At 35.1% G+C, this 26,698-nt stretch overlaps 1 protein-coding gene across 1 annotated transcript in view; it reads right to left on the bottom strand.

The window, feature by feature from the left end:
• The window catches only part of PTPRD (protein tyrosine phosphatase receptor type D), a 568,194-nt gene that overhangs the window by 201,970 nt on the left and 339,526 nt on the right, over positions 1 to 26,698 (bottom strand). The window contains exon 4 of the mRNA XM_065744335.1: positions 3,369 to 3,514. Coding sequence (XP_065600407.1) covers positions 3,369 to 3,514 — 146 coding nt within the window. The remainder of the gene's footprint in view (positions 1 to 3,368; positions 3,515 to 26,698) is intronic.

The following is a 26,698-nucleotide window of genomic DNA, read 5'->3' as shown; positions in this document are numbered from 1 at the left end:
GTATACATATGTTTGCACATAGATTTGTGTCTTTATGTCTAATTTACACATAAATATTAAAGCTCCATTTGCTGAGAGTAAGAGAAAAAAAATACAGATTGGGAAAATATTTTTATGTATGTTGCTCAAGTAATGCCTCCTATTTATTTCCATGGAAACTACAATGTATATATAAAAAACACAATAACTCTCAGTTACAAAACACTATTTTTCATCATAGTCACTACCAGTTGCTATGTATTTTCACCAATGATGAACGAGAGCCTCCATGACGCACTCGTAAAAAGCCTCACTGCTGTTGCTTCCACTGCTGAAATGCACCACCCACTGCCTCACTGTGCTCACATCCACTGTTCAGTCTCCATAAAAATTCAGCAAGCATCAAGAAATGTTAAGGGGTGTAATTTTTTTCATTTGGAGGAATTAAATTCCACAGCATTTCATGCACACTTCCATGTCAGACGCCATTTTGTCAGACTGCCTCTTTGCTGCCATTTTTTGCATGGCAACAACACATAATACAATATTGTTAGGAAGGTTCAGCCTCTGCTGCCATACCACCAACATCTGCTTCTCATGTCATGGGTAAAAATAATAAAACAGGAGGCATTACAAAGAGCAACCCTCACAGTTTATTACAATTAGCTTTGTTTTCCATTCATTGGAAATACTGATCAGTTTCTTTTTTGGAGTCAGAGAAGTCTAAAAGGAAATAAGATAGTAACCTCTTTTTATGAGATGATTTTTTTTTCATTGTACGCTAGACAAATTACTTTTCCCTATTATTTAAGTTAAGGCAGTGACCTAAATAAACCTATATAATGAAAAACGTCCACCTGATCTTAATGGACACTGAAGAGTAACTACAGTTCTTGATAAATAGAAATTTATGAAAGAAAAATATCACTGTCCTAAAAAGCATAGTCGTATTATTTGCATACAAAAATTAAAGCACAAGATCCAAATAATCTGAGTCTTTAAATTTAAAATAATAATGACTATTCTTTGAACCTAAATGCTGAATAATCTTTGCTGAACAACCGGTAAAACAATTGCATCAGTCTGTTTGGCAAATATTGCACAGCATAAACTTCAAGTCAGGTGTCTGAAAAATATGCACTGTACAGTGGATCTAATTTCTCTGTGATAAGTTCTCAGTACGCAGTTTTAAAATTAATCTTGTGTGCAAGAACATTACCCATTCTATGGTAATAATTTCCTAATAACCTGGATGAGGGAGGGAATAAACATTTTGTTCTCCTGTTGTTAGATAAGACAATTACTTTGTACATCAAGTTCCTGCAAACAAGTTCAGATTAGATAGGAGAAAAAATCTATAATGCCAGGGTATACAAATACCTGTAAAATGCTAAGTTTGTTTAAATAATAATAATAACAATTATTATAAATTTTAATCCTATAGTCCTTGAGAAAGAAGACTGATTAGGTTACCCTTTGAAATGCCTTCCACCTGTAGTTACTAGGACATTTTAAAGATAAGAGGTCAAGTAAAACTTTCATAAAATAATGTCCTCTTACTGAGCAATCAAACCCAGAGAAATATACAAAATCTGTAAAAATTCACTCAACATACGATCAACAATGACTAACAACCACAAAAATACACATATAAAACTGCCCAACTAAATATTTTCTCTTAATGTATCTAGCCATCTCTGAAGTGGCTTGTTTCCCTAACAATCCTTCTATGTTTTCTGAACCCAATTTCTGCTGCTGCTCTTTTTTACTTAGATTATATAATGTGGCTAGATGTCTTCCTTTTAGACAGAAAAAAAATCTTATAACATTGATGTGATTTGCACTTAACTTGGATGCTTTATAAAAATGCTGTTCTAAGGTTATAATAATAATTACAAAATACTTGAACTATTTCATTCCACCATATTTGACTATGTGATTTGTTCAATATTTTAGAAAAGGAAAATTTTAAATATTTTAAATTATATTGCTGCAATTCTTTCCCATTTCATTCAATTTCCAATAATGGAAATAAAATCATATCTTTACGTATGTTCCCTAAAAAAACCTGATACATAGAAAACAATACATGAAGCATGTAAAACACTGCAAATTACAAAATAAAACTTGACCAACAAAATAAACTTGAACATACCCAACCTTCCACTGTTTAGAATAAATTTCTAGTGAAAATTTTGTGAACAGAATGGGACAAATTGTGAACAATTTATGATAAAATTTCTATGTTAATCCCTCTATCCAATTACAGTTTTGTATATGCTCTACAAGTAGCAAATAGTAGCAAATAGCTCCTGGTACAAAGAAGACACTTTTAAATTTGTGCTGCTTTTTTTTTTTTTTTTTTTTTTACATTGTAGTAAATATAAGAGGAAATAAAAATATTTATCAATAAAGTAACTGATAAATATTGCATTCAGCAAGAGCTTCAAATGTCTTTAAATATAAATAAATAGAAAAGAATTTTAAAAAAATCGATCTATCCAAGAAATGCAATTATTTTCTGCTTGCGTTAAGTCTAACCAGTTTAACCTTCCCCAAAACTACTGACAATGAACACAGAAGAAGCCAGTTAGCTGTTCTGGATCCACAAGTAGATACTTTTTAACAGTGAAAATAGAGAAGAGGCATAGGGGAAATTACACACTATGAGCCCCTTTTTAGTGTCCATTATACATGACTTCTCCCATTTTCTGAACTTATTCTTCATGCTATAGGTCAATCATTACTTATCATTACTTTATGTTAATTTTTTCCTGCCACTAAAAGAGGAAAAGTTATTTGCTGTTTTATTTCCCTAAAGAAACTGTATCCTTTAAAAAGATTAACTATTTCCTTTAATTGAATGTTGTGGAAAGAGAGGAAACAGCTTTCTCTATAGGCTCTCCCAAGGTTATTGTTAAGAAAAGAATCAAAAGCAACAAATTTTATATTCCCTCTGCAGGAATTGTAAGGTCCCTTTCATCTTTATCTGCAACGGTGGTAAGAAATTATGGGAGCAGAAACTGTATCAGGCTAGGTCTGTTTAGTTCACGCTATCACAGAAGGCTTACTCTTTGTGGACAATAATCATGGCATAAATAATTTTCCTCCATCTCTTTTGCAGAAAAGATAGCCAGCTGAACAGAAGTATGCCAAGGTTCACCAGTTAGATTGTGTTTGTTCAGAAAACAGCATTGTTAGTTTCCCCTTTAAAAGTATTTATGTATAACCAGTTTGAAAAATGAAACCTTCATAAGTCTGCCCCCGTTAAGTTATCCCAATGGTCATAGCTATTTTGTTTAACCTATGAAAATAGAGCACACATATTGGGATCAGAAGTGAGAATGGAATTTATATTCTTCAGAGGAACAGAACAATGGACCTAATACCTCAAATCTCTGATTGCTGACTTTCTTTCCCTTCTTATTCCAGACAATTTTAGGTCGTGGGTCTCCTGTGGCTTGACAGATGAATGAAGCAACACCTCCAGAAACCCCTGTCTGGTCAACAGGTGTTCTTGTAAACTTTGGTGGTGCTAAAACAAACAAACAAACAAACACAATTAATCTCAGTAGCAACCATGGGGAAAAACAAACAAATAATAACAACAAAAACAAAAAAAAAACAAGCACTTATCACAATTTCAAAATGAAAAGAGTAAAATATTTTGTTTCTTTAGTGACAGGATTCAAGTGTAAGAAAAAGCAATACGAAATAACTAAAAAGTCAGGGAAGTACTTATAGATTTTACTATTAAATCTGATGCCATCAGAGTAGCAAGGTCATACATTATATTTTATCACAGTTATAAATAAAAAACCAATTTGTCTTCTGTTGCAAAATGAGCTCATCTATCAACTCAAATTATATCATGATTCATTACTTGATGTTATGATCACAAGATGTCATGAAAGCTCGATTTCTACCTTTAAAACATTAAAATCAGTGACATTTAGGAGAAATTCTGTGAAAGTGTTTTAAATTTGAAGAGGTACATATTAAGAGCTTACACAGAGAAGACTATAATAGAAGTGAGATATATGCTTGGGCACAGTTTCACATGAAACTCTAGTTCATTTGTAAAATATTCCACTCTGTCACAAAGAAATGAAAAAGGATACAACTACTGCAGGAACAAAAGAGGAGAGAGAACTGGAGAAAAAATTTTAAAAGTAAGAAAGGCTATATTTATCAATTATTCTCTTACCTTCTTTTTCTGACTGAGCAGAATAAATTTATCATGTTGTTTGAGAAACAAAACTTTCAAACTTAGACAAGTACAGGATATGATTTCTGAAAAATCAGTGTGAAAGTCTGAGAGTCTACGCACAGTACAGAGATGTTGAAGAGTTCATTCATATATTTACTTAATTCTCTTTCATAACTGAGTAGTTTTTAAAGTATACATGGGGATGCTAATTCAAAATTTATGAAGTGAGAACTGACGGTCAGTAAAATCATTAAAAATACCCACAAAGATCTTTGCTCTCTGGTCTGTCTTCAGCTGAAAGCTGTTATATGTAGTGGCTCTGCAGCAACTACTGCAATTAATTTTTGATCTCATTGTCAATTTTCACTTCCCTTCTGTTCTCAGTCTTTTTGGTTGACTTCATCATTCTGCAGTAGTTCTGACATTTATGTACCAATACTGTATTTGTTTTTGTTTCTAATTTGCTGTGCTATGTTACTTATGTTTATCTGCCTGTTCTTCTTAGGTGGCCTTTCCACAGGCAATACTTGTCAATATGTTTATTTAAATGACTGAATCTGAGAAGACTACATGTATGAATGTATGCATGTATGCAACTGGTATGTATCCTGAAATTATTTTAAATGACAAGCAAATATGATGTAGACATTATTATAAAACAGAATAAATATATTTTACATCACTAAATTAAATACAGGATCATGAAGTCCTAAATTTATTAAATTAGTTGTGCGTATTTTAACCAACCCTGAATGCTCAACATACCATTAACAAAGATAATTTCAAAAAAATGCAGCAAAAATACTTTGTGAGAATTCATTCTTTTCTTATTTAACAAAATGTTCAGGCAAAAGTGTTAGTTCTATATTATCGACTTCACAGAAAGCTCAAGCCTTATTAAAATATCTGCTCTACTAATTTAGTCTCACATTCATCAGTAACAAATATAATATCTGAAAACAAGTGCAACAGGAAGAGTGAACACAGCAAAACTGAGTGCTACTGCTGCTTTGGGGAACTTACAAAAGCAGATCTCCGAATCCACAACATATGAAGATCAGAGTTAGAGCAGTGAAACTGAAAATCCTTTCCTAAGTCACAGACGTTATGCATGGACCACAGAAAAGACAGAAATGTATTCTGATGAAGAGCATCTGGGTTTCACCAAAACTGCTAGCTTTGAATCCTTTTCTACACATGCATTAACTCAGTTCACTGATATGTAAAGAGACATGACTGATTCAGATAAGCTGATACTCTGTGGCACAAATTGTGATTGTGTGCCATCATGTGAAAACTGATGCACTGTCATTCTGTTTTATTCCTTTTGACATCTTGTGAATTCACTGTTGAACTGCAAACCAGTGAAAGCAAAACACTGTCTGAAGAAGTTCACCAGCACACAGAAACTATGTATTATAGCTCAAAGGAAGATTTTCTGTTCTAGATATATGCTTCAGTAATACATTCAGGGACTGGCAAACTCATAAATTTAGCATCAATAAAGCAACTTCCTCCCAGACAAGATATATTTTGTAAAATTTGTCAGTTTTGCTAAGCAGTATCAGGGTCAAGGACCATTACCAGCTCAACAGCCATGTTGTGCGTTTATTTCTGCAACATTTTATTTATTATCCTAGGAACAGGGGAACTCTGGACAGTTAAACAACAAAGACCACAGAAGTAATGAAAAATGATAAACAACAAGCATGCCTAACTATGTTAAACTAGCTTACAAAATAAACAACCAAAAACACATTCTAATATTATTTTTTGTGTCACTTTCAATCACCGTGATATTTATGGTTGCCATATTTTGCTTACATGCAGTACATTGCATTTACGATAATAATAATTTAAAAAAGAGAAGAGAGAAATAAGGGAGAATTCTTTTCCTCCTTATCGGACATTCAGAAACAAAATATTCATAAGTGCAACTGAGGTAAATGCAACAGAGCTTGTACTAATTTATACTGTAAGACAATTTCCTTTCCCCTTCCTGTTGAACAAAAAATAAACATAACTCCACCTCCAAAACTATGCAAACTACAATTCTGGTTATCTAACAAAACATATGTCAGCATATCCCAAAATACATATTTCTACAAAACTGATGTTAGAGATATAACTAGTTTTCTGAGTCAATCTAGGATTGAGGGAAATACCTGATAAAGGACTAAAACTGCCATGACTTCTTACGAAAAATGCTTACAAATTTCTGCAGATCTAGTGAAGCTGCAAAAGGGCTCAACACCTGACACGTCTTCAGTACATATCTGAAGAATAACAGTGTGCTTTCAGACCTAGGTGAATTTTTGCTGGACTGTCTGTGAACTAACAAAGTTTATGATGAAGCAGAAGAGGGAAAAGAAAAACACATTACATAATGATGTAATTCCCTTGCAGATATTTTTCAAGAGAAACAAATTTTTAAGGTTGTATTGTTAAGACTACAATGACATGTAGAAAGATAATACTGCTTTTATGTTTGATAGATGTTACAAGGACAAACACATTTACGGTCAAAAGGAGCTATGACTTTGATGATAGTAGCCAGCTAGCCATGGAAAAAGACAAGAACAAGTAATCCATCTTTTCATTATTGAACCTATATGTTCATATCATTATGTAAAAACTGATTATCAGAAGTGTAGAAGGATGTGATATCATGCCCAGGAAGAACGAAAGGAAAAAGAAAAACTGTATTTATTGCCTTCATCTTTATGAAGGTTGTTAATTAAAGTTTGACACAAATTATTTGCACAATTAATGCTGTCACTTTCTTGACATTGATTCTGACCCAAGCTGCTAGGCATTCTGATAGCAAATACAATTACACTGTGCACACAGTTATGCTTATTAACATGAGGGCAATTTTGATTGAGAACTGACAACTCTTTTCAACATCCTGTAATACTATCAGAAAGTGCAACAGATGCTCTCTCCAGCACTAATCTATAAACCACAGAAACAATCAATATGAGAGTCTTCCAGTGCAATTTAATCTGCTAAAAATATCAGAAGCAGTAACTTACTATCAATCAGCATTTTCAGCCTTTCAGCATTACTGAAATTCTTATCTGGTCACATTTAAATAAGGCTGTAAGTGAAACAGCAGTAGCATAATCAAAAATAAAGTAAAATTCAGTTAAAATCAGCTGCTTCTGTTTATACGCTCACTCAGGCATTCTTGTGGGCATCATCCCAATTGGAATAATACTGGCTATTAAAACAAACAAGTTGTTGTACTTTTTTAGCTTGTTCATCTGTCTGTGCCTTCCTAAACATTTGGGTTGATACTGAGCATTGATACTTTGATGCACAAGAAGTGTACAGCAGAAGACTTCTGTGATTAGAAATTACCCCAAAAAGCTTTACTACCCAAGACTTGAGGTTGTCCATGCACTGCTGCTTGCCATCCACTTTTGAATCAGTTATACAGCAACTGTTGAAATGCTGCAAATTATGGTCTAACATATGAGGGAAAATTTCTGAATCACCCTTAATGTGAGATTTAATTTGTTTAACGAGTTTGAAGTCAAACAAATATGGCTGGTGCTACACAAGCAGTCAAGCTATCCCATCAGACAACACCGGAACTTTTGAAAGCAAGATTGTTTACAGTCACTGAGAAGGAATGCACAATTTTTTTTTCGTATTGTGTCTCCAGAAAATATGTTACTCATAAAACACTACAATAACTGATTTGGATTTGAACTTATTCATACTTTTCCCTGACCATAAGATTTATCTTTATTCTTCTGTGCCATTTTTAGTTATGCAAAATTTCAGTACAATCCTGAAGTAGTAAATTGAATTAACTAAGTCATTTTTTTTAGGCTATGGAATTGTCTAGTTATTTTAACTATAATGCCATATGCTGTGTGTTGTTCATTAAGGACGTTATATTTTTTGTCTGCATCCAAATAAATATTTTTTTCTTTTTTTCCTTTTTCCTTTTCCTTTTTCCTTTTCCTTTTTCTTTTTTTTTTTTTCTTTTTAACCAGGAGTTCAGTCTACTTTCTTTGACTACTGAAAACTGTTCTCAAGTACAGACATTTTTATGGAGATAAATTCTCTGGTTTAACAGATGAATATGTAGATAAGACTTCCTTTCAAAGTAGAGAGAGTCAAAGCGAGAGTCAGCAGCACAAGCATAGAGAGCTCATCATAAGGGCTTTCATCAGACAAGGTACATAGTGAATGCAAATCTTAACACTGTTTTATTTCTGCACTTTCTGTATGCAACTAACAATTTTTTTTCATATTCATGAAATATAGACTATGAAATCTGAATAAAAGCTTTCAAGGATGATAGTCTATCATTTTCTTTATTATACTTCATGACATGAATGCTATATAAGTACCAAATATTTCAAGGGAAAAAAAATCACGCTAAGATGCCATACCTTGTATTTATGTGTAAATTATCATAGATTGGCGTTTCAGGAGTGCCTTAAAACACTAAAGGAATGTTTTGGTTGTAAAAACTTCTCTTTTTTAAATTTTATTTTTAGCAATTAAAAAATTGGAAATAATATAATCACAACTGTTCACAAGGAATCTTTTCATCTAACACTGAGAAATGTAGGCTGATCACAAAATACAGTGTTGCACATGTCCAGGGAGATAGGAGCAATGTGCTAATACCATTGCAAGAATCACTGCCACAAGTTATAAATTTCATTTGTGATACTGGCCTGGTGACATAAAGTTTCAGGCGGATTTATCATTGGCACTCCTTGTTACAAATTCTGAACTTATTTTTTCCGTGCCATATTATACCTGTATAAGAATTCTTTTCTGAAAACAAAGGATATGTATATATATATTCATTATGTTCAAATGACTTAACAGAAATTACTATGTATTCTAAGTTAACAGGCCACAAGCTGATTTACCCCCTATAATGATGAAGGCTTCTATCTTGAAAAGCAAAACATATTTATAATAAACATTAACAAATAGGTAAATGCTGCAAGTAAACTCAGCCTGATACTCTATAGATATATTATTGTGTATAAGGACTTGGTTGGAATGTTGCAGCCAGAGGGTTGAGGTCAGTCCCTCTATGTCCAAGTGGAGACCGATGAAGAGCAGTGTCCCCCAGGGTTCCATCTTGGGACAGCACTCTTCAACATCTTTATCAATGACATAGATTATGTGATTGAGTGCACTTACAGCAAGACTGCTGATGACAAAAAGCTGAGCAGTACAGTTGACAGAGCAGAAGGAATGTATACTATCCAAAGGGACCTTACTTTAAATGGTAGCCCTTGTGAACCTAATGAAGTTCAACAAAGTGAAGTGTAGGGTTTTGTACTTGGGCTGAAGGAGTCACAGATATTTATACAAACTAGGAGATAAAATTCTAGAGCACAGACCTATTAAAAGAAAGACTCAGGGGTCCTGGCAGATGAACAATTTAACATGAGCAGTGTGAGCTTACAGCATGGAAGGCCAATGATATCCGGGCTCTATCAGAAGAGGGATGGACAGCAGATGGGACGAGTTACTCTCAGCTCAGCCCTTGTGAGGCCCCAGCTGGAGTACTGCATCAAAGTCTGGGTCCCCCAACAGAGGAAAAATGTGGAGGGTCCAGAGTAGTGCCACGAAAATGATCCAAGGGCTAGAGCACCTCTCCTATGGAGACAGGCTGAAGGAACTGGGCTTTTTCAGCCTGGAAAAGAGACAGCTGTGTGGAGACCTCATAGTGACAATCCAATATTTGAAAAATGTATATAAACATGAGGGAAATTAACTTTTTACATGGGTACAAGGGGAAATGGTTATAAACTAAAGGAAATTTAGATTAAGTGTTGGGGAATTTTTTACTGAGAGTGGTGAGGTGTTAGAACAGGCTGCCCGGAGAGGTTGTGGATACTGCATTCCTAGAAGTGTTTAAGGCCAGGTTGGATGAGACCCTGGGCAAACTGATCTAGTACTTCATCTAGTGGCTGACAACCCTACCTGTGGTAAGGGATAGAAACTTGGTGATCCTTGAGGTCCCTTACAACCCAAGGCATACTGTGATTCTATACTTCTATGATTACAAATTATGTAACTTTTCTAACAACTCCTCTGTGAGTTAACCTACAAAAACGCTATAAAATATGTGCACAATATTTAACAGCGAAGCTTTTTGCACCCATTTGTTTCTTAAAAAGTATTTTCAAAGCATATTCATTCACAACATTTACTGCTAATTTACATTAGTATATTAATCATCATTAATCATAATTTGTGACATTTGTTAGACTGATCATTGTTATAACCAATTATTTTGCATTAATTCTAACATAAACATAAAGTGTACCTGCAAATTGGCTATGTAGGAAAGTTAATTAGCTTTTTATTTCTGCGAGGACAAGTGAGAATTTGCAGCCATGAAGTCTGGATCAAGAATTCCCAGTTCCCTGATAGTGTGCTTCTAACAGCTCTTGGCTGTCAGTCACCATCTGCTGAGTCTTCCTACTTTTCATAATAAACATTCTAAAACCACATGATCCTCACCTTCTTCCACATGAAGGATTGCAAAAACATAATCTTCAAATGCAACCATATTTTGAGCAGCTGAATATTTTGGCTGCTATAAAAGTAATGCCTATTTTATTATGTTGGCCCATGACATAATGATATCAGAAGTGTATGTTGATGGTATGGCAGTAGAGGTTGAATAATGCAGCCAACATTCTATTATACTTGGTTCCTATGCTACAGGTGGCAGCAGGAGAGTCTTCTGAACTTCACCTGGGGGAGGGTGATATACCAGTGGAGAGCTTGTTGGTGAGAATGAAGGAGCAGGCTAGTGTTGATGACACTGTTGTGGTGGTGTAATATAGGCCCCCTGATCAGGAGGAAGTTGATGAGGCCTTCTACAAGCAGCTGGAAGTAGCCTCGCAATCTCAGGCACTGGTGCTTATGGGGGACATCAATTATCCAGATATTTGTTAAGAAAGCAACATGGCACGCTCCAGATGGTTCCTGCAATGTGTTGAAGATAACTTTCTGATGAAGGTGATAGAAGAGCCAACAAGGAGTGGGGTGTTACTGGACCTCATTCTTACTGAAAAGGATGGGCTAGTACAGGAAATTAAGGTTAGGGACAGATTGGGATGTAGTGATCATGAGATGGTAGAATTCAAGATCTTGACTGGAAGAAGCAAACCAAAAAGTATGACTGCTACTTTGGACTCCAGGAGAGCCAACTTTGATCTCTTCTGGGAGCTATCCCATGGGCTAAAGTGTTAGAAAGTAAGGGGGCCTGTAAGAGATGGTCAACATTTAAACAGTGCTTCTTCCAAGCTCAGGGTCAGTGGTGCATCCCTGTGAGTAAGAAATTGGGCAAGGGTGATAGAAGACCTGTGTGGATGACCAAGGAGCATAAACTCAGTGGGAGGAGAAAGGTCCATGAAATGTGGAAAACTGGTCTGACCAAGTGGGAAGAATATAGGAATGTCATCAGGGCCTACAAGGGTGCGACAAGGAAGGTCAAAGCCTACCTGTAATTGGATCTGGCAAAGGAGATAGTGGATAATAAGAAATGATTTTCTAAGTATGTCAAGAGTAAATGAAAGACTAGGGAAAATGTGGGTCCCCTACTAAGTAAGGGGGGTGTTCTGGTAACGGGGGAATGCAGAGAAGGCGGAGATCATGAATGTCTTCTTTGCTTCGGTCTTCACTGTGGGAGCTCCCCCTTGGGTCTCTTGGACTGATGGGGTAATTGGGAGGGTCTGGGGAATTGAAGGATCTCTGTTGGCGAGACAGGAGATAGTCCAAGAGCATCTACACAACATCAGTGTATGTAAATCCATGAGCCCCAATGGGATGCATCCACGTGTGCTGAGGGAGTTGGCAGAGGTGACTGCTGAACAACTCTCTATCAGCTTTGAGAGGTCTGGGAGAATGGGAGACGTGCCTAAAGACTGGAGGATAGCCAGTGTCACTACAGTCTTCAAAAAGGGCAAGAAAAAGGATCCAGGGAGCTGCAGGCCAGTCAGCCTCACCTCTGTCCTTGGAAAGGTAATGGAACAGGATGTTCTGGATGCTGTCTACAGGCAGTTGGAGGAGAAGAGAGTTATCAGGAGTACTCAGCATTGGTTCACCAGGGGGAGGTCGTGTCCTTCTATGATGACATTACTGTCTGGGTGGATGGGTCAGAGCAGTGGATGTAGTCAACCTTGATTTCAGCAAGGTGCTTGACACTGTATCCCACAACATCCTTACAAAATGAAGAAGTGTGGAATATGATGATTGGATGGTGACGTGGGTTGAGAACTGGCTGATTAGCAGCGCTGAGAGGGTTATGATTGGTGCTGCCACTCAGCGACACCTGGTCAGGCTAGAGAGCTGTCAGAAAGGAACCAGAAGAAGTTTAACAAGAGCAAGTGTAGAGTCTTTCACCTAGGGAGGAATAAGTGCATGCACCAGTACAGGCTGGGGGATGACCTGCTGGAGAGGAGCTCTGAGGAGTGGGACCTGGGTTTTCTGGTAGATGACAGGCTGGTCATAAGCCAGCAGTGTTCTCTGGTGGCCAAGAAGGTTAATGGGATCTTGGGATGCATTAAAAAGTGTGTGGCCAGCAGGAGTTAATCCTCCGCCTCTACTCTGCCCTGGTGAGGCCTCACCTGGACTACTGTGTCAAGTTCTGGGCTCCCTGGTACAAAAAAAACTGGAATCTCCTCGAAAGAGCCCAGCAGAGGTATAGGAAGATGATAAATGGTGTGGAACTCCTCTCATGAGGAAAATCTGAGAAGACTCAGAGAGGTTCTGATCCACATCTAGAAATATCTAAGGATTGGGAGGCAAAGAGATGAGGCTGGACTCTTCTCAGCAGTGTGTGGTGATAGGGCAAGGGGAAATGGTCACAAACTGAGGCATAGGAAGTTCTGTACAAATGTGTGTGGGAATTTCCTCACAATGAGGGTCACAGAGCACTGGAACTGGTTGCCCAGAGAGGTTGTGGTGTCTCCTCTGGAGACGTTCAATACCCCCCTGGATGCCTATCTTTGCAACCTGGTCTAGGGAGCTGCTTTGGCAGGGATGTTGGAATAGATGAGCAGGAGGTCCCTTCTGACTCCTACAATTCTGTGATTCTGTGATTATGACAAAATGGGGTTTGACGTGGATGCATGCATGAAGCAGAAGTGTGTAATTGAATTCCTCTGTGAGAATGAAATGGCATCCACGTGACATTTCTGGACTCCTGCTGAACACTTAGGTAGACTAAACAGTGGATGTGAGCACAGTGAGATGGTGGGTGATGCATTTTAGCACTGCTGACAGTGACAGTGGGTCAGCCCTGCTGGTGCAGATCTTTATGAGTGTATAATGCAGGCTCTTGTTCATCCCTGGTAAATATGCATAGCCATTTGTGGTGTGTTAAGAACTAGTTTTTTTAAAGCTGAAACTTTGTTCTCTAAAATAGTATTACTGTGCGCTTTGTATGTGCTGTGTTTTCCATGGAAATAAATAGGAGGCACTACTTTCAGAACAACTTATGTAATAATCTGTGAATTAAAATTACCAGGTTCTCATCCTAGAACTATTCAATGGAATCCAGATATGACAGCTAATTTCAGTTGAAGATTTTGGTCCTTCTGGCTTATAGAAATTACTTGTGATAAAAACACAGTTTTTGTTCTTTTTTGAATCCTGAAAACCACTTTACAGTCTCCAAAACTTATAAAACCAGTACTAAAGACAACACTAATAAAAACTTTGAATTCAATTTAAATGTTTATCTCACAGTCTTCTTTCTGCTACTTGTACCATTCTAGAAAAAAAGACACTCATCACAAAGATCTGGGTTATGCGAGCTTTTTATATTTCATTGCTATTTGTTTTAAATTTAGTGATTATTTCTCCAGTCCTCATTTAGCCAGAACATGCCCTCTACAAACACAACAAGCAGCTCAAAAAGAGACTATTTAATTTCCGAATCTCTCAAGGAAAATTTTAAGTCAGTGCTATCATTACGTTTTCAAATTTTCTGCAGTGGTGAGCGTAAGTTTTCTAGGGTTTATTCTTGCCTGAAATATGAAATCTGTTGCAATTGTAAGTAAGACTTTATAACTAGAAGAGGTAGGTTACATTTTCCAAAAGGTCTAATGTTAAAATAGCACATTCCTAATTTGTACCTCTAGGCTGTGTAGAACTTGGTACCAGTTCATTTCATTGTGGATTATGCATGCTTTTCTAGAGACAGACATTATCTGAGCCCTAGGGACATGCTAGGAATGCAAACCAACACAGATAGCAGCTGACATTTATTTGCCAGCTAACATCATCCACCCCACACCTCATTCCCATTTTCATCTATAGATTATTATAACTAGGAGAAATAAGATCTTCCCAAATATGAAGAGCATATGTGAATAATCTGTGAAAAAGTGTCTAATGAATACTACAGACTTACATGTTTATTCTCTAAGGAGGACCAAACTAAAGAATGGATTTATCTGTATTTTCTATTAAAAATGTTGCAGGCAATAATTTGTCAGTTTCATGACAAATTACTGAGACAATTACTATATAACTGAAACTTGGCAGTAACAATTGCCTTGGCAGAGTGCTATCATGCTCAGTGAGAAGGGAAGCCAGGGCTATTGGACCATCCAGGCCAATCTCCTCTGCAAACATGTGGGCTCCCACTAGAGCTCTCAACATCCAGCTCCATGTGTTGTACAGAGTTTTCAGTGCCAGTGACAATATGTATGTTATTTTACTACAAGTTTCTTTTTTGTACCATTGCCCAAAATGGAATGATTTTACACATTTGTGTCTGAACCTTTCTGTATTTGCCCTAGTATATGTTCATTTGTTCCCGTGGAAATACCTTTGTTCATGCTAATTTATTAAATGAGAATTAGGCAGCTAAATTATAATTCTGAAAGATGAAGGCACAATATTAAGAATCCATGTTACAGTAAATACATAGAAGGGCAAGAAATCTCTTTCCCATGCCTATAAGAAATCCTAACAATAAAATCTACAAACTTAACATAGGCATGCATATGTCTTAAAGTCATATATTAGCACATGTTCAAATGCTCCGTATAAAACAAAACGATGGTAAACTTGCACGTATAACTAAATATATGTTATATACAATACATGTGAAAACTACGTGGGGCTTAATCAACATGAGTTAAAAGTGGAAACTGATAGTTAATCCAGTACTAAGCCTTCTTCTGGATGCAAATAAAAAACATAAAGCCTCTTGAATCTAAAAGGTTAGTGACGTGCACCACTTCATCCCTCTGGAACATTACATAACCTTGTCATATTCTCTAATTTAATGAAAGGAAATTCCACTTCAAAGCTCTCCACTGCATCTTTTTCAAATTTTAATGTCTGCGGTCTGCATATGAATTATTTGGTAACTGAGAGCTGACACTCCTTTTCAATATGCAAGGAAGAAGCAGTAGATCTTAAAATGCCAAGGAAGCTAATCTTGCAGAGGAGTTTCTCTCTAAGGGAAATATGGAGTAAGTAATAATGTACCTGTAAATACTAGTTTCAGTTAGTCACTGAGAATATCTGGGTGACTTTTATCGCTGTTTCACTCCCTGCTAAAACTAGGAAGAATAAAAATGTTTAAACAAAACAAGATGCATACTTGATCATTTGTACACAAGACAGAATGCTGATTAGTGACAATAAAAGTAAAATCTGTTTAATGATAAGACTGACTCAAAGGGAAAAGAAACCATCAAACTCTATATATTATAGTTAAATATTAATGTTCAACAAGGTACCCTCATAAACAAATCCCTACAGCTCCTGTTCAAACAGAAGAGACATTACTAGAATATTTCCTAAAAACTAATCATGTAACTTACTTTCATCTGTATATCACCTTTATTTGAATCACCATGGGGTATCAATACCCCAACTGGCCTGTACAACAAAGAGGAAAAACACTCTTTTACAATCTGCTTCTATGCTTTGTGAAGATGATCAAAGATCCCAGTCTTCTGTATAACGTCTACCCAGACAAAAGGCCTTAATGTAACCCTTTTACTATAAAATCCTCCACAGCTCAAAACAGTTGATGGCAACAGCAAAAATTCACAAAAATCCAAGTACGTATCAGGTAACAAAGTTTATGAGGAAAAGCATGATAGGAAACTCTTAAGTCACTCAATTTTTCTATTGTAATTTCCAAGTCCAAAAGATCTTTTCTCTTCAGTCCTCTTTCCAGATAATACAAGGAGGATTCATTTACAGACCAAGTCCTTGGCTAAATAATACAGTTCCCAGCAGAATCAATAGCAGATGAGATTGAATAATATATCCAATCCAATCTTTTGGTGCCTGAAGGTGACATTTAGAATCATGAAACCTGTTTCAAACACAGTAACTGTACTTCGACTTCGTGACAAGACAATTCATTTCTTAAAAATCTGAACCATTTTGCGTATAACCATGTTCTGTCTTGGTGATAAATACACAGCTTTAAATCTCAATATTTCCTTGGTTAAACTATTAACTGCTGAGTGATAGAATGCTGTTTGCATTAAATGATTGTGTAAGTATACTAAAATCTTAAACTCCATTTGAACACATACATTAACAACCATGGTTCCTTTAAAGTTATGTATATGAAATTAATACATTCAGCTCTGCTCATTCAAGAATACAATTTTAAGCAGATAGTTTGGGGAATTAAGTGATTTAAGATGTCTTTCTGCTTCCAAATTTGCACAAGAAGGCATCACTTGACTTAAGAATAATTTATTGTGCTAAAGGGTTAATAAAAAGTCTATAAAATTATGTTTTTCTATATAAAAAAATAATACACTAGTTAGTGAAGACTCCTGCATCTTTTTTATCACGTTACTTGGCTAGAACACCAGCCCAGAAAATGAAATACAACTCCCTATTAGATAAAAAATGGTATTTACCATATGCCTACAATAACTGATTTTATGAAACCTAAATTAGGTAGCTACTCAAGTGAAGAGAATATGTATATCTAAGTTCCTCTTACCAGAGATGTGAGAGCCTTGCCCAGCTGCACAGAGCTTCAGTTGTACTAGAACACATGTTACTGTGGCCTGTAAGATGATATATTACTGTAGCATAAGCAGATGTTCATAAACTAGGTCAGAAAAATATTTATAGCTATTACAAAAGATTGTGTTACCACAGGTCTCAGGGGATCAGACCAGTTCCTTGCCTGAAAGTCAAGTAGAATACATCAGCCCAGTGAACATACTGTAAGTAGCCTGCTCTGAGATATGGTTATGCAGATATAAATGCAAAGATTAAATGTATTTACACCAGCAGTATTTTTGATTATGTGTTTTCAGTACTACACAAGGTTCCTACTGTGTTTAGAACCCACTGTGAATCCAAGCTCCTACAAGCCACATTTTTTTTTCTTATACAGGTCTACCTGTAGCTAGAAAAGAAAAGAACACTACTCCTGAGGTGCAGTTTAGTAATTAAAATCTGTTTCTGCTCTGTGAATTTCTGCTCACAGGGGCCATCTAACTCCTCTCCAGTAATGGTTTGCCAGAAGAAATCTAAAGACAAAATGTCAGAACTAAACCATCTTATAAATACACGCACAACTAAGTTAAAACTAGCTTCAAAACTCAGTGAAATAGTAGAAGAATGATTCAATAATTCTAAAGGAGAAAAAGGAGGAGGAAAGCATGACTAAAAGAAACATCACCACACAAAGGTAATCCCCTAGTTATTACAAGTCCATCCCTGTTTTAATTGTGATATATGACAAACGCTTGTAAAACCAAAGGGCCATAGGGGTTGGAAGAGACCACTAGAAGATCATCAAGTCCAACACCACAGCTATCGCACGTTCCGTAGAATAAGTTGCACAGGAAAGCATCCAGGCTGGTTTTGAATATCTTCAGAGGAGGCTCTGCAACCTCTCTTGTTCCAGTTCTCTATCACTCTCAAAGTCAGTAAGTTTTTCCACGTTTTATGGAATTTCTTGTGTTCCAAAAGCTCTTTCAAATGCAGCTTGTCAGGGCTGATGCAAGTGATCTAGGATCAGTGTGTGTTGCTCACTTTTAGCTGAAAGCTGATGATTTTCAGGAACCAACAGCTGAATGCTGTTACAGAATATAGCAAAAGGTACAAGAGACAAGCTAGAAGACTCAAAATATGCAAATAAACAAAATTAAAAGGGGAGTCTAAAATGATACATGACTGAAACATTTATTAAAAAGCTGATTACTTCTGTAATATAGCGCTAACAGTATAGTTGTTATATAGTCAACATATATAGTCAACATATTCAAAGTGAACTACAGCTCTGGGTATAGCTGATCAGAAATCAGCCCATTTCCCTCATCACAGAATTATTAAGTATTAAACAAAATGTTATTCCACAAACTATTACCTAAGATCACTGAGAAGTACAATATTTGATGCATTGTATATCACTGTTGCACTGCACCTTACAAAGAATGCTGCATGGGAAATGATTGTAGTATAACATTCAGTGATTTAAAATATACTTTAGAAGATTATGCTGACTGACAATGCTACACCATCTTATCATCTGTGTGTCATTCATCATTATTCTTTTCATTTAGCAAAAAATATATATTTATTTTATATCTTTTTCTTTATTTGATATCAAAAACCCTAACAAAAATAAAAAAAATCCTAAAGAAAATCAAACTGGATCTAGAGAAGTTCATATCTGCATGTCCAAGACAGAAGCAACATAGAGGTCAGCAACTGTAATTCACCTGGATTTTGTGTCACATCTCATCTGAGGATTGATTATATTTGTGAAGTGGATGATGGCTCTCAACTTGGGAATCATGACTGTACCAGTGAAATACCCCTGAGGTGTTGAGGAAGTTATCCCAAATATCCACCCTTTAATCTAGTGGAAAGCACCCCTGCTCTGGCAGGGGGATTGGAACCAGATGATGTTTAATACACCTTCATAACTATACCAGCCTATGTCTCTATGTTTATATGGAGAGGTGATTTTTAACAGGGCCTGAAGCATCAGTTTTCAAATTAGTGACCTGACATTAAATGCTTATAATACATTCTGTGATTTCATCCAATCTGCCAGTTTTAATGCATACTTAATGTTTTAGAAAAGTACAGAATGCAAGCTTGCAAGAGCTCTGCAGGACACAGTTGTGTCCTCTCGCTTTTTTTTTTTTTTTATAGCACAAAACAGCATAATTTCCTTTTGCCATATCAGAAAGATTTTCACTCTAAAAGCTGGATCACAGTCAGAAAGAACAATTGGTTCCATTCTAAAAAAGTACAAATTAATGCCATATATCACTATCAAAGATTATACTTATTTGTCTTTCTACAGGTGTTCCAATCAGTATTCTTTCTGACCATCACAAAAATAAAAATATAAAAAGAGTATAACTTCTAGTTATGAGTCCTATATATCTTACTTTTAAGAAGATTTAGAAGATAAAATCCCTAAAGTTTGGTTTCAAGAGAGGAAAATGGAAGCCAAAAGATGTGAAAGTGACAGTTGGCTGCAGGACAAAAGAGAGAGCTAAGAGGCAAAACTCAGTAATTCTAATCCTTTCTCTGCTAATTGCCTGTTGTTTAGCTTCAGGCAAATTACTTAACCTTCTTGTCTTGATTTCCTTACTTCCAGGATTATGCTACTTACATTTGTCACAAAACATAGGGTGGGGTATTATTGTAGTAACTGTCACTGAACTTAATTTGAGTAGAGAACTGTTCTCATGCATTGAATAAAAGGGCTGAAAGTTGCTACAAGTTCTATCTAATTGTAATAAGAAAGATGTTTGTAAGAGGGCAAAGAAAAGGTAAACAAACAGATCAAAAAAGCCACTTGGATCTTTAATGTGTCAGTGAAAACTAGTAGCTCTTTGGCAACGACATTAGCCTTTGAAAAATGCAGTTCTTTGCTTATCAGTACTACAAAATGTTGGTTTAATTAACTCTCTTTTCTCTATGGAAATCAGCTTACATTGCGCAAGTGTGCTGAATAAGAGCAGCTCATTTTGACACCAGGAGGTATGTACTGGAAGTTGCTGTCTCCTATAAAACTGTAGAAAATTATTTCCGCAAAATATATTGCCTTGCATCAAAATTCAAATTCAAAGCTGTATAATTTTGTGCACTTCCATTAAAAAAATCAATGTCTTAATTTTACATTCATATAAGTTTTAATATTCACTTCAAGTATTCACCTACAGTATTTCAATATGTAACAATACATTTACATCTTCATGTTCAGAAATTAGAAATGTATGAATCTTTCTTTTTGGCACTGAACTTTAGCAAACCTTGAAAGTATACTTTAAAATAACTGAAAATCTCCTTTTTCAGTTAGAAAAGAAGAGAACTGAGAATCCTGAGTTTGCTATCTAACTCAGGTTTCTATGTATCTGAATCTCAACAGTACATTCAAAATGTAGAAAATGTTAACGATCAATCACTGCAATGCATCACCACAGATAAAATCTGGTCATCATAATCAATAATTGCAAAAATTTTCAATAACTGCAAAAATATTGCATTAAAATACTTGCTTTAAAATAAATATTGCAAAAAAATACTGCTTTTTTGTTGTTGTTGCTTTGTTTCTCCTCAATTTTTTTTCTTTGGGATATACAAATCAAATAAAAATGTGTTACTCACATCTCAAATTATTGACACTAACTTAAAAGATGTTAAGCTACTGCAGCTGGAGATGAAAAATAAATGATGAAATAAAAGTTGGCCTCAAATGTCCAAAAATAACACCATTTGGTCTGGGGAAAGACAGGAATAAAAATCTAACTGAAAACATGTCCATTTCATGAAAAACATTTCTGAAATTGAAAAGAGAAATGGAAGATGATTTGTCAAACAGTTCTGAAGAACAATCCAAACTATCATTGGCCATTAGCTCTAGCAGATATCTGTTTATACTTCAGTTTATTTAAAAAAGAAGAAATGTTTGAAAGGTATGACTTTAGCATGTAAAAAAGTTACTTGTTATTCAGGTCTGGAAAGTTATAATTGTCTCTTTAGTTCCTCAACATGTAACATACAGTATAGAACAGTAGATGCTTCTGAATGAATTGCTGTATTAATAAATCAAAGGAATAAATTATTCTATGTATTGTTCTTTCATGGAATGTGTTTAAAAACAAAGCTTCTATAGGCTAAATAATATTACAAACCACTCTGTCCAAACCCGGCAAACACAACTGGAAAAAAAAAAAGAATCAGACTTTTGAATAAATATTTTAAAGTTACATTTTGATGCATTTACTTCTAGAATCTGCCATCTTTCTCATAGCTGCAGCTTTTGAAAAATATATATTCTCAAGAAATAAAAAATGTTTTTTGAAGTTTTTTTTTTTTGTAATACAGTATTTTTAACTGCTCTTCAGTGTAACAAGAATATAATGCAATATGTGACAGCAAAGCAAAAGGAACAAAAAATGAACAAGTACAGTTATTACTGGCAGTATCAGAAATTAGTAAAGTAAATCCCACTGGATTACTAGGTGAATTTTTTATTTCTTTGATATTATTTAGGGAATACAGTGATGATATATGCAAAGTTTATTTTATCTCTGTGCTTTCTTTCAACTCCGTAGCCTGTAGTATGGTATGGTCACACACACATATTGACTTTCTCTATTAGAATGTAGCATAGGTCCTTTGCTGTGCTTACTCAATCAGATCTAATTTGGTATAATCAGATCTACTTTGGTACAGAAGAATATACACATTAAGTACAGTTAAAAGTTCCTAACCTTCTCAAAAAAAGGAAAATATATTGGTCAGGATACATAACTTTTTACATTCCACTTGGTATTAGAAGTTATAAACATTATAAACTAACTAAATGTGTTTGCTGTTTATTTTGATTTTTCTGTAAGTCTACTCATCATACCAGGCCCTCTGTGGCTGTCCTTCACTGCAAGATGTTGGCTTATTGTATTAACCTATAGAGAGAGGGCTAAATCCAGTTACATCTTCTACATTCAGCAAGTGTCATGTAGTCAATGGATGCAATGTTTTCCACACGGAGGAATTCAATTACATATCTTTGCTACATATGCACTTCCAGGTCAGACATCATTTTGTCAGACTGTCCCTCTGCTGTCATCTGCAGTATGGCAACAAAATGTAATGGAATATTGGTGGGAAGGTCCAACCTTTACTGGCATATCACCAACATCCACAACATTGTGGTTCAGCAAAATAGAATAGAAGGCATTACTTTCAAAACAAGGTTGTATATTAGAAATATAAAATTAGTAAAGAGTAGGATTGAAAGAGAAAAAAATAAAAACTGGGGTAATCCATTTTTTAAACAGAAATACTTCCCTTTTCATTGTTAAGAACCATTGTTATTTTAATGAAATTATAATTCTCTGAGAATTTGCTTCCAAATTACCAAGTATTTGAAAAAAAATACAGTTTGGGTATATGACTTACGTGGCAAACAAAAAGCAAACAAAACGATGTTCTTTGTTTCCGAGTGCATAATGTTAACCTGTTTACCGGCATTTGTATAACACAGAGAAAAAATCTCAATACCGTCAACAGTGTGGAACGCATCCCTCTCCTTTGAGTTTACTCATGCAGTGGCCACTCCTATAACACCAGTTATATAAGGAGGAGCTAGCGTGTGTCACTTAAGGCAGTGCAGCCATCTGTTGGCCACAGAACATGCCAGGTGCCAACGTACCAGAATCTTGCAGATGGGTTGCCATGAGCCATCAGGCTGCCCAGGCTGCCTAGTTTTTCAAATAGCCAGAGCACAACTACACAAGTCACACTTAAGAGCAGCAGCTTCAGAACTGGTAAGATTGATGTACTACAGTTTTCAGTTTTCTTGTAATTGCATCCCCCCAAAAAAAAATCTATACCTAAACCAAAAACAAACAATCGAGAAAGCAAGAAAACAAACAAACAGAATACTGATCCATACAGCATTACACTTTCTGAACTCCTCTGATCCTGGAAACCATTACATATTGTATTCTTTACTTTTCACTGTCAAAATGAGATTTTGTGTATATATGTGAATTTTTCCATATTGGTAATCTCTTAAGTTCAAATGTCCTGTATGCCCAGAATGTCAAATTTATTTCACAATCCATCATCTCATTTTTTCTTTATACTGTGTGGAACTGATTTTTTTATCTGATTCCTATCTTGAGACTGCTCTGTTCTCCTAGATCTAAGAATCTAAGTACTTTCTGATGAAAGCTTATTTCTTAAGCTTTCTGATCATGTTCCAGTGATGTTTCAACCATGAACTCAATTTCTTTCTTGTCTAGCTTACAAAAGATTCCTCTGCACCAAAGCAGTCCAGTGATGAAGGCATTATACTGTTGAAAAGTGGGTTGGCTATGACCAAGTATTTTGATTGTCAAACATTACAAGTAAAGCAAATACTGGATCTCAAACTGAAGAGCCAATGACCATTGTCTGCATCACTGTTATTTGAAAACATTCGTGCTTTTCCTCACATATTTTTTATAGCAACCTTAAAGAACCGTCTATATTAACTTCTAAGAGAGGTAAATAAGCAATGAATATCATGGCAGTACACAAAGTTTCATGTCAATGAACAATGAAGAACAGATAATAAACACATAAAGTTATTTTCAGTACCTAGAAACTTACAAGAGCAGCTTTCTCTTTCCCAAAATATAAAAACTGATATGAAAATTCTCAGATGAGTGGAAAAAATGCAGTTCTGGAATTTCAAGCAGATGACTGCACCTGTTATTGATATGTCTTTTTATTCTTAACTGCTTTCTTAAAACTGAAACTGATAGCTTCTTAAAACACGATGAGCCCTACACTGAGAAATTCTGCTGTAGACCTCAAAGATGAAATCCTGGTTACACAGAAATCAATGGCATTTCTAAAAGCAGCCAGCATTAACCCCTCCTACCAGTTTCCATGATTGTAAATGATGCCAATCTCTTTACTAGAAGTACTTTTCAGAACATATAAAGCTTTTTAAGTTTCCATACATAATGCTCACAAAATGAAGGCTGAATAAGATAGGTGATTATGAACACAAACACACATTTACATCTATATTGCTTTTACCAGCAGACATATTGGAAGGCACATTTATTTGAACCACAATATTGCTAAAAATCTGGACTAGAGATGCAGATAGATTTCTGAATTTTTCTATGATATATTCTTTGGAGACTGACTGGACTGCTTTGAAATCAATTTTGTTCTATTCTCCTTGAAAATCACTGCTATCGTTAGTTGATACTATATGCCATACAATAAGTTTTATACATTTGATGTAGCTATAATATTAAAGTGGTTGTACTCTATTCAATGTGTTTTCCTTAAGTAAGCTTTGTTTTTTTCACTTGTAAGCAGATCAAACCTCAGCAATGTCAGTGACAGTATTCAAATTCAGAGAAATCGAAGGCTTGGCTTGTTGTTGTCAGATTCAGTTTAAGCCTTGAGCTGCATACATTTATAGCACTGAGATAAGTATTAATAATTATTCTTGCATTGATAAAAGAAGTTTGCAAGCTACTGCATTATGCACTAGTGTGGAAAATTAGCCCTGATTGAAGGGAAGTTGAATGAATAGCTATAATCTACTACTATTCATACCTTTACAGCAGTGTTACCATAAGATGTAGCTGTAATCAAGCTAATCAATCAATCTTACTACATACCATCACAAAAATAAAAAATAAATTAAAAAAAAAATCCATCCAACAGGCAGTGAAATAATTAGTCTGGTTGACAGGTACTCACACTGCACTATACAAAAGGTGATTAAGGGTAGGAGTCACGAAAGTTCTGATATGTATAGTTCTGCCTAGATTTTTGTTAGATGGAAACAAACCTATATTTCACATGAATTGCTGTATTTTGTGGCTAAATAAAGACTTCCATGTAAAAAAGTTTTAAAAGCTAGTTTGTTGTAAAATTGGCTTTGATGGGATTAAAAAAATTAATTTCTAAAAATTCAAGCTACTCTTGCTCAAAAGCTTTCATTAAGCGTTTCTTTTACTATAGTGGTATGTGTATTTTGACAACTATACAAAAAGTATATATTAATTTTCTTATTTAATTTTATTAGTTGTTAAATCACTTTTAATTACTCTTATTTGTAATTAATTTCTAAATGAAATAATTGTCAGAAATAAAAGTCTCATATCAGTGTTTTGTGTGTGTGCATTTAATGTTCCTGAATGGCAAGATGCAGGAGACTGGGAAGAGCTGGTTTTCAAAAATGAAAGGAAAGGAAATGTATCATTCTGCTTTTATAAACATAGGTCTGATCCTACATAATAAAACATTTACACTGAGGTGGAAAGTTTCACTGCCTATAGTGAAAATATTCCCTGTGAAGTCATGCCAAATACACATTTATGTGTTATATGGGAAACCTCCATTTCCACAGAACTTCCAAATGCTCATAGATATCCAAGCTATTTAAGCAGTGGGAGTTCATTTCTCTATTTGTTCACTCATATTATCAATTTCTTTACAGACAGTAAGTTAAATTTTCTCCCCAGCAATCCTGCCAGAAATAATAAAGAATTCCATTGAAATAGGGCTGGTTAAATGGTAAACAATAATGAAGATGAAACATTGTACAAAGATTTTTTTTAAGTTTCTTTTTCTTTTAGGTTATTAAGTTCAAACAATAACTTACTGTGATTTTGTCACTGCCTCTCAGAAGACTTGTTATTATATTCATGAAACTTAATTATGTGATAAGATATACTTAGTAGTTTGACAGCATTTATTACAGTAGAAAAAAAAAAGTTTATTAATTCAAAGCTTTCCCTTAAATAGAGAGCATTAAGTATATACGTATATATATATATCTGTGTGTGTGTGTGTGTGTGTGTGTGTAAAAGCTTATTTTCTTCTAATGATTGTTGCACAATCATTCTGGCCTTTCTAAATACCTTTTTGCTCTGGAATGCATGCCAAGACATTTAAGACTATTAGTGTTTAAAATGATTGGTGTATATGTAAATATGTAAAACAGAATTAAAAAAATAATAATAATAACTAAAAATAACAAAAAGAAAAGAAAGAAAGGAATAAAGAAAGAGAGAAAGAAAAAAAGAGAAAGAGAAAAAGAGAGATGGAAAGAAGGAAAGGAAGGAAAGGAAGGGAAGGAAGGGAAGGAAGGGTGGAAGGAAGAAAGGGAAGGAAGGACAGAAGGGAGGAAGGAAAGAAGGGAGGAAGGGAAGGAGGGAAGAAGGAAAGGAGAGAGGGAGGAAGGGAGGAAGGGAGGAAGGAAGGAAGAAAGGAAAAGAAAGTAACAATGGTGTAATTTCAGATAAGGTTATTTGGATTCTTTTATTAGTATAGAGGAACAAAAAAAACATCACAATACAGACATTATATAAAAATATTTTTATATTAAAAACACATAGATATCACAGATACAAAAATGGTAAACATCAGATTTAAGGCTTTCATGAATATATTTAGTTCTGCTGATCCTTAGCTATGTTTTAAATCACCACTAATTATGCTTAAATTTATATTCTTCTT

Source organism: Cyrtonyx montezumae, unplaced genomic scaffold, assembly GCF_038088225.1.
Source record: "Cyrtonyx montezumae isolate F1298 unplaced genomic scaffold, pur_monq_1.0 scaffold_30, whole genome shotgun sequence".
NCBI lineage: Eukaryota > Metazoa > Chordata > Aves > Galliformes > Odontophoridae > Cyrtonyx > Cyrtonyx montezumae.
Note: the sequence above shows the minus strand (reverse complement) of the source record. Positions and strands in the feature narration are given on the sequence as shown.